The following is a 15,260-nucleotide window of genomic DNA, read 5'->3' as shown; positions in this document are numbered from 1 at the left end:
CTAAAACTGACGAGATGATTCTCACGATGCACCAAAGGATCAACGAACTCCACGAAGCGAAAAGAAGATCTACTAGATATTAATTAAGTTATAAATATATCAGTTCATGTGAATATGACTGAAAAGTTTCATTTTTTCTGAAGAGGTGGTGTCTAGTTACTTGTGATCACGCTGTGTATATAGATGCCTATCAAGAAGGGAAGAATAGACATCAGACGGGATATTTATTGTTTTCCATAAGAAAGAACCCAGCCAATGAATAAACACTACTATTGATTTATTCATTTTCTATACACGACTACGTTAAATCAGTAATTCTCAACCTTTTTGAATCTACTGCACTCTTCTAGCGTCAAATTTGTGTAAACGGAGCTTCCCAGTGACGGGAAAAGTTAAAGTTAATCTATTAATTTAATTTATTTGACGGACTTTAGAAAGGTTAATTGTGTTGCACTCTTGGTTTCACTCAGAGCCAAAGCTCTGAGCAACTTATACCCCCCACCGCGAAAAGTATTGTTGACCATTTCAGTCATGCTAAGAGCCATTGAACAATAATATATGGTAAATCTACATTTTCATTCTTGTTACTCACATTTTGAAATGTGAATGATAGTGTGATTAAGTCCTAACAATTTAATGTAGAATATCCTGCTTGTGTAATAAAATTTGGCATCAACACTATTCATGCCTTTTCTCCCATCATTTCAAAAGTGAATGTTGGGTTTTGCCTGTGTGCGCCACTTTTTAAACGCAGTGCAGAAAGCGGCCGCCGTAACCGGGAGACAGACGAACGCTCGGACAGACACCACGGTTCCCAATATATAGATATATATCAAAAATAAATAACAAACACTTATAAAACGTTGTGAATATCCGAAATATTTCATGACAAAAACCAACACACAGTTCTTATAGTTGCATTGCATAGTTTGGATGCCACAAACACTTTAATAAGTATGACCCAGCATGGCCAGGTGGTTAGGGTGCTCGAATTCCCGTCCCACCAAACATGCTCGCCCTTTCAGCCGTGGGGGGCGTTATAATGTGACGTTCAATCCCACTATTCGTTGGTAAAATAGAAGCCCAAGAGATGGCAGTGGATAGTGATGACTAGCTGCCTTCCCTCTAATCTTTCACTGCTAAAGTAGGGACGGCTAGCGCAGATAGCCCTCGTGTAGCTTTGCGCGAAATTCAAAACAAAGAAACTTTAATGACTCACTCACTAATTTAAAATAATGCAGTGATTTGTTATATTATGTCATTATAAAACCCGCTATACTGATAAAGAAATATAATGTAGTCGGATTACAATTATGTGACTGGTATGTAGTTACGCATTAGAATATGCAGAACTCTTGCATTCCACCAATATCTCGCAGAACACCTGGATGTCAGTTGAGGAACCCAAGGGTTCTGCGGAACCTCGGTTGAGAAGCACTGGATCTAAATGATCCTGATCGATACTGTACTAAGTAAAGAAATAGCTAGTGATTAATAAATTATTTTCAAATAAAGTTTAGAAAAATACAATTCTACCACCACACACTTCTAGGTGGATGTGTTTTCAAACCATTGAGTTGCAGTTACGATTAGATACTGTAATAAAAATAAGAATAGAGGTTAATTTCAGAATTTATTAAAAGTTAAAAATAGATTATTATTGTTTTTAGGACAAATAGAGAGAATAAAACTTTGATCTAAATAAAAGTTAATAAATGCAAGTAAAAATAGTTCTCACCAACATAGTTTCGAAACTGATAAAATGCTTCAAATCCTGTTCCATCAAACTTATCGTTTGATTTGAAGGCTACTCGAAAAAAGTCGCCATCAGATTCAATAGTTTTAGGTTTCTTGGGGCCACAATGACGAGGAATTTTGCGGTCAACGGTTCGAAAGTTTGAAAATTCCACATAATCACTGGCCGTTTCCATAGTGCATCTGTCAATAAAAAAAAACAAAAGTGATCACAATATTCGGCGGGAAAACAGTATTAAATGAAAGCTTTTATTTAACTAGGACACATTTGTCTTAACTGAGAGTTATACAAAAGGTTAAGTACGTTATATTAAAATAATTCTGGAGCCTCACCGCGCCGTTACAGTCCAGGTTGCCACGTCTGTTCATGTTTTACCTGACGACCGTGCATCTTTACACTGGCCCTGCAGCTTTGATATGAACACATCTTATTATCTGAATGTATGAATATTCTGGTTAGAAAGGGCTGTTTACATACCTTTCACAAAAGCGATTAATTTTCAATGGCATCACTCTACCGATGAAATGCCAAACAATTTTAAAATGTAGATCTGTACATGACTATATCCGTAATGGTTGTCACATGACTTGCTGATTTGCATATTCAAAATCATTTTAATATAACGTACTCATCCTTTATAGCTGTAATTTGTTTTTGTTCTTATTGAATGAATTTTTTTGTAATACAGATACATTTGTGTCAAAAAAAAAAAAAGTAATTGAAATAGTCTCACTATTAGATTTCACGTCTATCTGGAATACTTGTTTAAAGTATCACTTCTATAACTCAGTTAATTTTGTGACAATCTGTTTGTCTGTTTTTAATTTCGCGCAAAGCTACACGAGGGTTATCTACGTTAGCCGTCCCTAATTTAGCAGTGTAAGGCTAGAGGGAAGGCAGCTAGTCATCACCACCAACCGCCAACTCTTGGGCTACTCTTTTACCTACGAATAGTGGGATTGACTGCCACATCATAATGCCCCTACGGCTGAAGAGACGAGCATGCTTGGTGGGACGGGAATTTGAACCCACGACCCTCAGATTGCGAATCGAGCGCCCTAACCACATGGTCATACTCGGCCATATTTTGTGACAAATGATAGCTGTTTATTCACATACCTTTAGACCTTACAGACACTTAAAATACTTTTGTGTCAAGCGGCAGTTTGAAACTGGAGCACTTATAAATAAAATTTAGCTATTTAAAACAAACATTTTGGTAGATAGTGATAGATTTTTGACAGAGATATTTATTGATTGTATGTATAGACCAATCAGAAAAGAAACATATTTGTTAGTCATTAACAAATATAACTAGATGTACTTTCGCAGGGTTTCTGAAAGCGTTCTGTTTCAAGAGTAAATAAATCCAAAATTAAGAGTAACAAATATTTTTATTTCTTGCATTTGAAGCTCATATATCACTGTGTTGTAGCTTACAGAGTGCATAATTCTTCTCGTGATTCATGGCATACCCACGTTTTACTGATATCACGACAGTACAAACTGCAACGTTAAGCGACCCTTATGTGACGTCATTTTACTTTCTACTGTCTGACTAATAGACAACACTACTATTTACTGGTACAAGTGGTTAAAACAGGTGACCACTCCAGGTGGCCTTTTGTCCTCTTCCGGGGGCATTATTTCCAATAGGCTATCGAAAAACAAAGCTCTAATAACGGTGAAGGCCAATAACTAACAGTCATTGCTATTATATATACCTAAAACAGCCATATTTATATCACACAACTAGTTACAAATACTTCTAATAAAGTTCATTATAACGCTTTTATTCATTTATATTATACACGTTATTGAAGCGAATTTTTAAAATGATTGCTTTCATAAAGATGTCTAAGTTATTCAATTTAAAATTAGCAAATTAAAAAACAACAACAAAGAAACAAGCCATATTGAGCTGCTCTGTTATCGGAAAAACATTTCTCCTGTAAATTAGTTTAACAATAAAATAATCCAGTTTAGTTAAACTTACGGTGGTACTCCTTCAACATCAAAGTAGGCAAACGTCAGATGTATTCGTTCACTTGGGCGGCCATGGAAGAAGTAGTGACATTCTGTAGCTCGTGGGTAGATTCCTGGATAATTTGGAGATGTAAAAGTCCCATTGGTGTGTTCTGTGCTGTTGAATATGAACCCACACACTACAGAAAGAGAAGGCGAAATAATAACTATGTCTTTCAGTGGTAATGTTAATAATAAGTGTGATGTAACACGCCTAGGCGAAGATTAGAGTCAAAGTTGATTCACTCTTTTTACACAGCTGTTAACCAAAAGCGACCTAAAACAGTGATGAACCTAGGTGACAGAACTTTCCCTACAGACGATTTTGTTAAATAATTCACTATTTTCATTTTATTAAGTGTCTTTACGCGTTTTCGAATAATTAATTAATATTATTTTATTGCTCCATTTATACACTTCTTACATGGTATTTGCATTTTGTGTTTATGGCAAAGATACTAAGGCTAACGGCCATTATCCCTAATTTTGAAGTACGGACCAGAAGGAAAACAGCCAGTTAGCAGCACCCTACCACTCATCATCCACGCTATGGGTTTGATTGCTATTCTTATAATGCACCCAGAGCTTCAAGTACGAGGATATTATGGGGTTGCACGGATTCGAACAAAATGCAGAAATCCAGAGTTTTCCAACAAGGCCAACCTGCGCCTCTTTCCTGCACGGGCGTATGTGATCAGATAGCCCAGACCGACTCTTCTCTTTTAGCAAGGTTAGTTAGCTTCACCTCAGCTATATTACAGTGGTTCAAAATTTATTGCGTCGCCAAATTTTTTCACACTTTTTTTCTCGAAATAATCGTGTGTTTTGAGGCCTTAATGCACGTAGGTGCAAATGTATTTCATGGACTGTCTAATTATTACATTAGTAGCTTTATATGCTGTCTGAGTATTGCATCAGTTGTTTCTTGACCATAAATGGAGGTTATTACTGAAATTTAGTTTAGAATCCTATCTGCTACAGCGTGTGTGTGAGAGAGATGATACCATAGTTAAGGATTGCGACTTAATTCCACATTAAAAAGAAGTAATTGTTACTTTGAGCAAAGAGGAATATTTTAAAGGCAGATTGCTAGAATGATTAAATTTAATCAGTATACTGGGAAATGCTGGGTGCAGAGATATAGAGAGACTGGACGTGTGGAGTAGTGGAAGGGGAGGGGTAGGAAGAAAGTTTCCACAATGGCTGAAGATTGTGTTCTGAAATGCAAGAGCCTGCAGAATCATCAGTTATCGTTTACATATCTCAAACGAGCCTGGCAGAAAATTTTAGGAATCACTGTCACCACGCAAACTGTCCAGTCTCCCAGTAAGACGGCCAAGAAAGACATCCATCTTCACCAACAAGATGAGGTTCACCTGGCCAAACAGCATGGCGACTGGACTGAAGCAGGGTGGAGCAAAATGATCTTATCCGACGAATCAAAGTTCAACCCTCACGGGTCTGATGGGAAGCACTTTGTACGACGTCGATGTGGAGAAATGTTTCATCCAGCATGTTCGAATGCAACTGTGAAGTGTCCACGGTATCAGGTGATATGGGGATGTATCTCTGGCCAGGATGTGGGATGCCTGCATTCTGTGAAAGATACTATCGATGCCATTAAGTAAATCGAAATCTTCAATTTCTGGTTAAAGCCAACAATTTGCGATTACTTCAGTGGAGATGACCAGTACACATTCTAGGATGACTTTTCTCCACACCACAAGAATAAAAAGGTTAGTAAATGCATGCACTCTACATAGTAGACGTGAAATAGCGAAATTTTCACATAGATTTTATTTCATTGCTTTAGGTGAAGGATTATCTTTGATGGGAGTGTATCAAGACACTATAGTAGCCAGGCACCAATCCAGTTCTCAATCTTATCAAAAATTACTAGAAAGTAACAAAGTGTGAGAGAAGCGGTACTTCTTGGAACTACAAGAAGTGATAGTTCGCTTGTGACATCATGAAGCTAATGGTTTAGTAAAACAAAATTTATATAGTCGTATATTTTTTGTTCCTCCAGTGGACCCCTGTATAAAGTATGGGTCCCGGGCAGCCCGAGTGCTGACGTCGGCCTTGCTGCTTACTTTCACTCCCTCATACATCTTTTGTCACAGGGATTTCAAGCAGTTTTCAAGGCTAGAGGGGGCACATCCAAATATTAAAACAAGAAACAAATTCTGTGACCACTTTTTGTCAATTACATTAGTGGCGTTATCTTTAAATCTAGGTTTACTTACTTAAAGAACATTTTCGTATTTGTTGATCATCTACTGTATTACGCTTGTCACGGTTTGTTTGTTAATAAAGATGCATATATGCTTGGATGACTGAAATAGGAGTCAGCTTAGACCACACAATATCTATAATCACTTTACAGTAGTTCTGACACTTCCACAATGGATAATCTCATAAAAAATTACAGAAACCAAGTGAAGTGTGAAAAAAATACGTTATGCATTAATTTTTTTCCACCACCATACATCCAAGCACAAACAAATAGCTAAGTACAAATGACTGGCCCTTGAGTCATGTGAAATACTGAAATGCAACGATTCATATTTACTCAATTAAATTGTAATAAAGCCGTCAACAGCTTTTACTTAAAACACTCTACATGTTTTATTTCGATGCACTACTGCGTTGTCTCCAAGAGTTATTTACAAGAAAATTTACACTTTATGTATGTCATAAGATATTGCATTTCAAAATTAATTGCATAACTTACTGGTTAACATTTACCATATGTCGTGCCATATATTAATGAAAGCAACTGATGGTATTCGATTTTCGATTTAATATATATTTCTTTCCTTTTAGATGTTGTTATTTCTAATGTTTCTTGGATATTTAAAGTTTTGTCGTTATTTGGTTCAGCTAAGATTGTAGTTTTGTGACATAAAATTGTATGTTGTGTTGTTTGTAGGCATTCTATTATAGCTGAGTTTTCTATTTTATTATTTCTTACTTACCCTCTATATTCTTGTAATCTGTACTTTAAGTTCCTTTTAGTTTTACTAATGTAAATACTAACACAATCACATTCTATTTGATAAATCCCAGTCTTGTTTTATTTTATTTATTTTATCTTTGATGTTCCCCAACATTTCCTAACGTTGTTCATAGGTTTAAGTACGGGACAAAAGTTTTGTTGTTTCTCAAAACATTAAATAAATGATCTGTTCATCCTGGGATATACGGTGTCTTTAAAGTTTAGTTTTATAGTTTTTCTCATAAACAGATTTTGATATAGTATTTTAACTAACATTAAACTATTTATAAACTTATTAATGGTTCTATTATATTTGATGCAAATCCCCTTTCAACCGCTAAAATATTGTTACGTCTCTGGTCGTTTGTTAATTTCCCGTAAAAATTCTTTCCGAAGAACTTCAGCGATACAAGTCCTTTCTTAATTAAAACTAGTTTATTCTTTCTCGTTATAAACTTTGTAATACACTTAATTTCCACAGTCACTTTAACTTAACACACGCTATAATCCACAACCATTCACGCACTTTACTTACGGTCACTATCGCTCACTTGACTCAATTATCTGTCTCTATCTCTCTATCTGCAGTTATTATCTCCACTTTATTTGCCGGGCTTATATATTAAAATAGAGGGCGTCTGGCAAACACCCGAGCCTTCATGATCCTTCTAGAAACTCATCACGTGTTACTAGCGTCACGTGACTTCCGCTGTCGTGGCAATATTTAATTAACAATTATTCATGACATACATTTTCTTGTCTAGAACAAATTTTCAACGTTCTGTAAACATAAGTATAAAATTGAGAAATATTTTGTTTTTATATTACTTAATGATTCTTGGTGTGGCGGCATGACAACAGGGAAATGTTTTCTATAAACTTATGTTATTAAATTACCATCTATCATTTTTCACAAGTACATCTACAAAAGGTAGACTATTATTTTGTCCAGTTTCTTACGTAATATGAATGCTGCTGCTAAGAACTTTTAGACTGGTATAACATTATAGGAAAGCAGATTTAAAACTGAAATCGAAAATGTATGTACTTATGTATATATCAGTAGATATTTTAAGGTATATAGTAAGAAGAAATGGATTGTCCACAGCCCCTATGAAGGCCATGACAGTCAAAGATTAGCCAAATCTACAAATGAGGAAGAAGTTTGGAGTTATCTCATTTATATTTTCTATTACAAGTGCTTTGCGGCCAACTTCTTCTCAATAGCAGTATTACAAACGAATGTAATTAAGCTTTTCTGTCACTAAATTGTGCTCTAGTTAACGTTCTAGTGTTACTTATCCATGGCTGTTCATTTATTATAAGTCTAGATATCAGTAATAGTGACATTGGAAACGTTTCATTTCAAGAAGAAGATAGTGTGAGGCATATGGATTTTGGAAACTTAATGCTCCTGAACAACATTGTTTAACAACTAAGAAAACATTTATGGCAATTATCAACTTCTGCCACTAGCAGTATGAAAGGAAATTCACAATTATAGTGAAAAAGTATGATTGTACATTTAACAATATTGAAAGGTATAGCTTCAAATTCCAATGCTGCCATCGAAGCAGTATGACAGTGCCAAATAAATATTCTTTTATCTCTCGCCAGTCCACGAGTCCTTGGAACATAATGGCTGTACAAGTCATTGTGCCAAATGTAAAAATAGGCCACCGAGGAGGTAAATTGTTTGTTTGTTTGTTTTTAATTATGCACAAAGCTACACAAGGGCTATCTGTGCTCTGCCCACCACGAGTATCGAAACCCGGTTTCTAGCGTTGTAAGTCCGCAAACATACCACTGTGCCACTGGGGGGCCCGAGGAGGTAAAAACGTCATTAGCAGATGAAAACTTTAAATAACATTTAATAGTGTTTAAAAGAAAATAATTTACAACCACATCTATTTTGGACACAGATTTCTATGGGAAAAATAATTGTGATAATCGTAATATGGTAGATGTACAATGAAAACACGCAGCACAAAGTTATACCTGCGTGCGTACGATAAACTAGAAGTGCAGAATGGGGTGCTGTTATCTACATAGACGCAGAGCCTTACCTGCAGGTAGTAGCCCCCTAGGTCTGGAGGACACTAAGGATCACTTTTCACTACGACCAACCTGTGAAGTAGTTTTATTGGCTGCATTTACAACAGGATATGAAGAGGTGATGCAGATACTGTACTGTATTACTACGCAGATAAAGAACTTGCCGTGCCAAACTACTCCCAGAAACTGAGTAAATTAATCAATATGCACAAGTAACTATCAATTATATTACCAGGTGGGTCGAAACAAAGCCAGTTAAGAATACTGCAGATACGATTTAGCTAAGACACTGAGCTATGGATAACCTACTTTGACAATCCACAGAAGATACATATTGAACACGTGTTACTTTTAAAAGCTTGTTGTTTGATGGGTTCTGTCATGCACTGGGAGTTGTAAAGATGCAGAAAGCACCTTATCATACTCAGTCACACTCTCTAGCCAAGAAAGCATTGCAAACAGTTAAGAAAATTCTTTCCATGTTTGTATCTCTAGAGATGATATAGGAAGACCATGTTCCTTCCTTGAAAGCATATAGGGCAACAGAGCAGTAATGAACTGATCAGTCATCAAACTTGATGCTAATTGGAAACGAACTTAGGTTTGCAGCAAGAGTATCGTATAGTTCACCTCCCAATACAGATATACCATGATGTAAATAGATTCAATTTCAAGACTGAGATTGGATCTGATACTCGCAACTGTACATTATCTATTGAGTTCCAGATGGACTGGCCCTTACTGCAAGCTTCTTACCTAGGATTATCATTCTACAAGCTTTATTGGGCCTGTGGTATGTTAACACATTGAACGAGTGAATAAGCTGTGGTTGTAAGTTTATACAAAACCATATAACACAGGCCAGAATAAATACCAGAAGGAAATTGGATTGAATTACTATTCCCTGTGCAGCCAATGGCGAAAATGAGAGCGCTAAACGATTTTCAAGTTTCTTATGATGAGGCAAAGGAAAAGAAGCAGCAGAGATTTCTATCTCTGACATACTATGGCTAGGACTAAATTGTTAGAATATATTTCAAATTAAAATCCTTACGTGCTCTCCTCAGTTTAATAATTACATAAAGAGACACATGAATGCACTGAAACAAGTAATGCAATTTTTATGTCAAAGCTAAAAAAGTATGTATTTTAGTTTCATTTTAACAAATATACACGCTATGGTGTACACGTCTTTAAAATATATCATATAAATAGCAATTTTGTTTAAAAGTCAAAAGAATGTTACAAACCTTACCTTCCGAGTTCAGAAAAAAAACAACAACAACAAGAGAATGGCCAAGAATGATGAGTACTGTTGCTGGAACACACAGAATAAATATATATATAATGTAGTTGTAATATAACATTTGCCCAGTAAATACATATTCTTCCGCGTCATTTCCTATAAAAGAGTGATATAAGACAACATACCGTCATAAATAAGTTTCACACCATTTGTTAATCATAAAACAGACTATTAGATGAAACTAACAGTATTTAAAATGTAGTGGCAAAGTTAGATTTAACAACCCAAAGAAAGCAGAACCAAAGGATGGACAGATAGATGGTTTGTAATGAATTGTTGTTGGCTACAACAGTACAATTATGAATTACTGTGGCATATTATGTTGCTTAGCTTTTTCCAATCAGTTTCACTGCGGATGACAACAGTATTTAAAGTAAATGTAGATAAACAATCAAGATCAGCTGGCATTATGTTATATTACACTGCCTACCTTTTAACCCAAGAAGAAACCAAAATAATTATACTCTGATGTAGTGCACACTGATGTAGTTACATATGTTAATGGAAATAAATCCCAGCATCTATTTTCTGGTTGAAATAAAACTAATAGTAGCTACGTTCTAGATCCTTTATTTATTTTCGTAATATATTTTGCTGTCCAACAGAGGTTGGTAAGAAAAGTAAATAACACATACTGAGATTTTTAGTATTAAATCTTATGATAGGTTGGTTTAGACTGTGTGGTTTTTATTTGTTTGTTTTGTATGTTTAAGTTAATTTATATTTGTAAATATGACTTGTACTACATAAGATGTTTAAGTAATGGAAGTTTATTTACTTGATATTTTACCAGGTAGTCATTTTGTTAAATAATAAGTTGAAATGCAGGTGTACAAAAATAGCTAAGGGATTGACTCCTTGATATCCAGTCTGACCAGAATGACAATAGTGGTATTGTTTAATTTAGGGTTGATCAAGTTCATCCATATGTGACATTATTTTATTACTGTATTTTCCCTATTTCTCTGTATTTGCCATAGAAAATTCCAGTGCTGTAATTTGCATGATACCACTGGCTCTACTCTCTGAGTGTATCTTGAACTTTAGACCAGTTGTGAGTCACTTCAACTAGATTTGACCCACTGTAACAAAGGTCAAGTATTTTTTAACTTAACCACTAGTTTTTTTATCTGAAATGAGATGTCAAACAGAGATAGAGAGAAGACAATCATAGATAATCTGATCAATAGTGTTGCCAGGTATAATAGAGTAAAATAATATAATTCACATGTCAACCCAGTTTAGTATAACATACTGAGCAACAGATCTTTCAATTCCAAACCCAATGGAGTAAGCTAGAAAAAGCTAAGTTACCTAATCTCTAATTCTTCATCACCTAGAATATACCATGCAAGATTTGAGTACTGCCTGAAATAACAATGCTCACCAACATGAATTTTATGCATTTGCAAGAGCCATTCACCTGCAGAATTGCTGCTTTGAGGGGTGGGTGTACTAATTGAAGAGACATAAGGTGTAGATAGTGGTACACTTTTGGAGGAATGATCATAAAATGAAGAAAACCAAAGTGGTAGTTTCCAGAGCTATAAAGCAGATGGATTATTAAGAACTAAGTACTTGCGCTAGAAATTTACCCACAACGCAACCCAGAATAAAGGAAGGAGCTATATCATTTGCTACAACAGCATCATCATCCCAGCAACTAAATCTATGATTAACACTAAACAAGAGATACCAGATATACAAATAGCGACAACTACCACAGCTCCAATTGGCACTATCATTGCAAAGCCAAGTTTGTTTGCTAAACAACAGCTTGAGCATCCATGACACTAAATGAAAATTAGCATGATAAAGAAAAACTTAAAAGACTAATGATAACTTTTGATTGGTGAAGTAAAAGTTTGAGGAAAAATAAGAATGATTATTATTATCAGGCACTGAAAGAAGATCATCAATGATAGCCTTCAAGAATCTTACCTTCACCATCAAGTATAGCTCTAGTCAAAACTTTAGGAAACCTCTAGAGATGCATACATACAGAAACTGTATGTATGTATATATATTAAAGGTATGGCGATACAGCGATATGATACGAGTATCGTATCGTGAAGCCGTGATGCGATTGTATCGATACATCGTTAGAAACGATTTATGTATCTTCACGAAATCTGGCAAACTTTCAGTAAACATTATATCTCTTGTACAGAAAAAATAAGAACTATTAATCAAGTATTTTTGTTAAAAATTAATGATTCAATAAAGACAGATGAGTATTGAGTACTACATGATGTCTTTATTTTTTCATTAAAAACATTACTTGCAAAGTAACATAAATTAAAATTAACAAACATAGATAGACACATAATAACTTTTTTATTTTACTTCTCTTGCCAGCTGCCATTTAGTTGATCAAACCTGAAAACCTGAAAAAGGACTGTAAAGTGTGAAGTAATTTAATAAGACAATATAGATAATAAAATACAGACAAGACTGTCAAATTTTGTGTGTGTAGGTGTGTGTGTTTTCTTCTTGTAAACTATATATATATATATGTGTGTGTGTGTGTTTTCTTCTTGGAGAATATATAAATATATATATGTGAGTGTGTGTTTTCTTCTTGTACATTATATATACATATGAGAGTATGTGTGTTTTCCTCTTGTAAATTATACATATATGTATGAGAGTGTGTCTTTTCTTCTTGTAGACTATATAAGTGTGTGTGTGTGTTTTCTTCTTGTAGATTATATATATGTATGTGTGTTTTCTTCTTGTAAACTATATATATGAGTGTGTGTGTACTTTCTTCTTGTACCCTATATATGTGTGTGTGTGTTTTCTTTTTGCAGAATATATATATATATATGTGTGTGTTTTGTTTTGTAGACATATATATATATATATATATATATATTAGTGTGTGTATGTTTTCTTCTTGCAGATTATATATATATATGTGTGTGAGTGTTTTTTTCTTCTTGTAGACTATATTTATATATGTGTGCATGTTTTCTAGTTGTAGACTATGTGTATATATATGTGTGTGTGTTTGTTCTTGTAGACTATATATATGTGTGTGTATTTGTGCTTTCATCATGCAGACTATATATATATGTGTGTGTGTGTATATGCTTTCTTCATGCAGACTAAATATATATATATGTGTGTGTGCTTTCTTCATGCAGACTATATATATGTGTGTGCATTTGTTTTCTTTTTGTAGACTATATATATATATGTGTGTGTGTGGATTCTTGTTGTAGACTATATATACATGTGTGTGTGTTTTCTTTCTGTAGACTATTAATATATATATATATGTCAGTGTAGGTGTTTTTCTTGTAGGCTATATATATATATGTATATGTGTGTGGTGTATATATGTTTTTGTGTTTCTTCTTGTAGATTATATATATATATGCATGTTTTCTTCTTATAGACTATATATATAGATGTGTGCGTGTGTGTTTTTTGTTCTAGATTTTATATATGTGTGTGTGTGTGTGTTTTTGGTTGTAGACTATATATGTATGTGTGTTTTCATCGTGTAGCCAATATATATATATAGTGTGTGTGTTTTCTTCTTGCAAACTATATATATATGTGTGTGTGTACTTTCTTCGTATACACTATATATATCTTTGTGGGGTTGATTTCTTCTTGTAGCCAATATATATATAGTGTGTGTGTTTTCTTCTTGCAAACTATATATATATATGTGTGTGTGTGTGTGTGTTTTCTTCTTGCACACTATATATATATATATATGATGTGTGTATGTGTGTGTGTACTTTCTTCGTATACACTATATATATCTTTGTGGGGTTGATTTCTTCTTGTAGCCAATATATGTGTGTGTGTGTGTGTTTTCTTCTTGCAGATTATATATATATACGTGTGGTGTGTGTTTCTTTCTTGTGTCTATATATATATATATATATTAATGTGTGTGTGTATTTTCTCTTCTTGCAGACAATATATGTGTGTGTGTGCTTTCTTCTTGTACACTATATGTATCTATGTATATGTGTTCGTTTTTTCTTTCTTGTAGACTATATATATATATATGTTTGGGTGTGTGTACTTTCTTCGTATACACTACAAATATTACTGTGTGGGTGTGTTTTCTTCTTGTAGACAATATATATCTGTGTTTGTTTTCTTGATTCAGACTATGTATGTCTTTGTTTTTGTGTTTTTTCTTTTGTAGACTATATATATATATGTTTTCTACTGGTAGACTATATGTGTGTGTGTTTGTGTATATACTACTTGTACACTCTCTATATATATATATATGTGTGTGTTTTCTTTTTGTAGACTATATATATATGTGTGTGTGTGTTTCCTTCACGTAAACTATATATATATGTGTGCATGTGTGTGTTTTCCTTTTGTAGACTATACATATATGTGTCTGTGTGTTTTTGTAGACTATATATATATATATCTGTGTGGGTGTATTTTCTTCTTGTGTACTCTACGTATGTGTGTATGTGTTCCTTTCTTGTATCCTATACATATATATGTGTGCGTTTTCTTCTTGTAGACTATATATATATATATATGTGTGTGTGTGTGTTTTATTCATGTAGACTACAAATATGTGTGTTTTCTTTCTCTAGCCAATACATATCAGTGTGTGTTTCTTGTTGTCGCCAATATATATATGTGTGTGTGTTTGCTTAATGGAGATTATATATATCTGTGTGTGTATGTTTTTCTTCTTACAGGTTATATATATATACGTGTGATGTGTGTTTTCTTGAAGCAGACTATATATATATATGTATGTGTGTTTCTTCTAGTAGATTATATATATATATGTGTATGTGTGTGTTTTTATTCTTGCAGACTATATATATATGTGTGTGTGTTTGTTTTCTTCCTGTAGACTATATATATATATGTCTTTGTATGTGTTTTCTTCTTGTAGTCTATATATATAAATACATGTATGTGTGTTTTCTTGATGGAGGCTATATATATATATATACGTGTGTGTTTTCTTCTGGCAGATACATATATATGTGTTTGTGGGTGTGTTTTCTTTTTGTATACTATATTGAAATATGTGTGTGTGTTTTCTTCTTGTAGCCAATATATATGTGTGTGGGTTTCTGGTTTCTTCTTGTAGACAATATATATCCGTGTTT

The 15,260-nt window shown here is 34.0% G+C and overlaps 1 protein-coding gene across 3 annotated transcripts in view; it reads right to left on the bottom strand.

The window, feature by feature from the left end:
* LOC106464700 (suppressor of lurcher protein 1-like) overlaps positions 1-15,260 on the bottom strand; it is a 152,388-nt gene that overhangs the window by 12,099 nt on the left and 125,029 nt on the right. For all 3 annotated transcript variants that reach the window (XM_022392466.1, XM_022392465.1, XM_022392467.1), the window contains 2 exons: positions 3,753-3,921; positions 1,739-1,938 (listed from right to left, as the gene is read on the bottom strand). In XM_022392466.1, the coding sequence (XP_022248174.1) occupies positions 1,739-1,938; positions 3,753-3,921 (369 nt within the window). The remainder of the gene's footprint in view (positions 1-1,738; positions 1,939-3,752; positions 3,922-15,260) is intronic.

Source organism: Limulus polyphemus, unplaced genomic scaffold (assembly GCF_000517525.1).
Source record: "Limulus polyphemus unplaced genomic scaffold, Limulus_polyphemus-2.1.2 Scaffold1722, whole genome shotgun sequence".
NCBI classification, from domain to species: Eukaryota; Metazoa; Arthropoda; class Merostomata; order Xiphosura; family Limulidae; genus Limulus; species Limulus polyphemus.
Note: the sequence above shows the minus strand (reverse complement) of the source record. Positions and strands in the feature narration are given on the sequence as shown.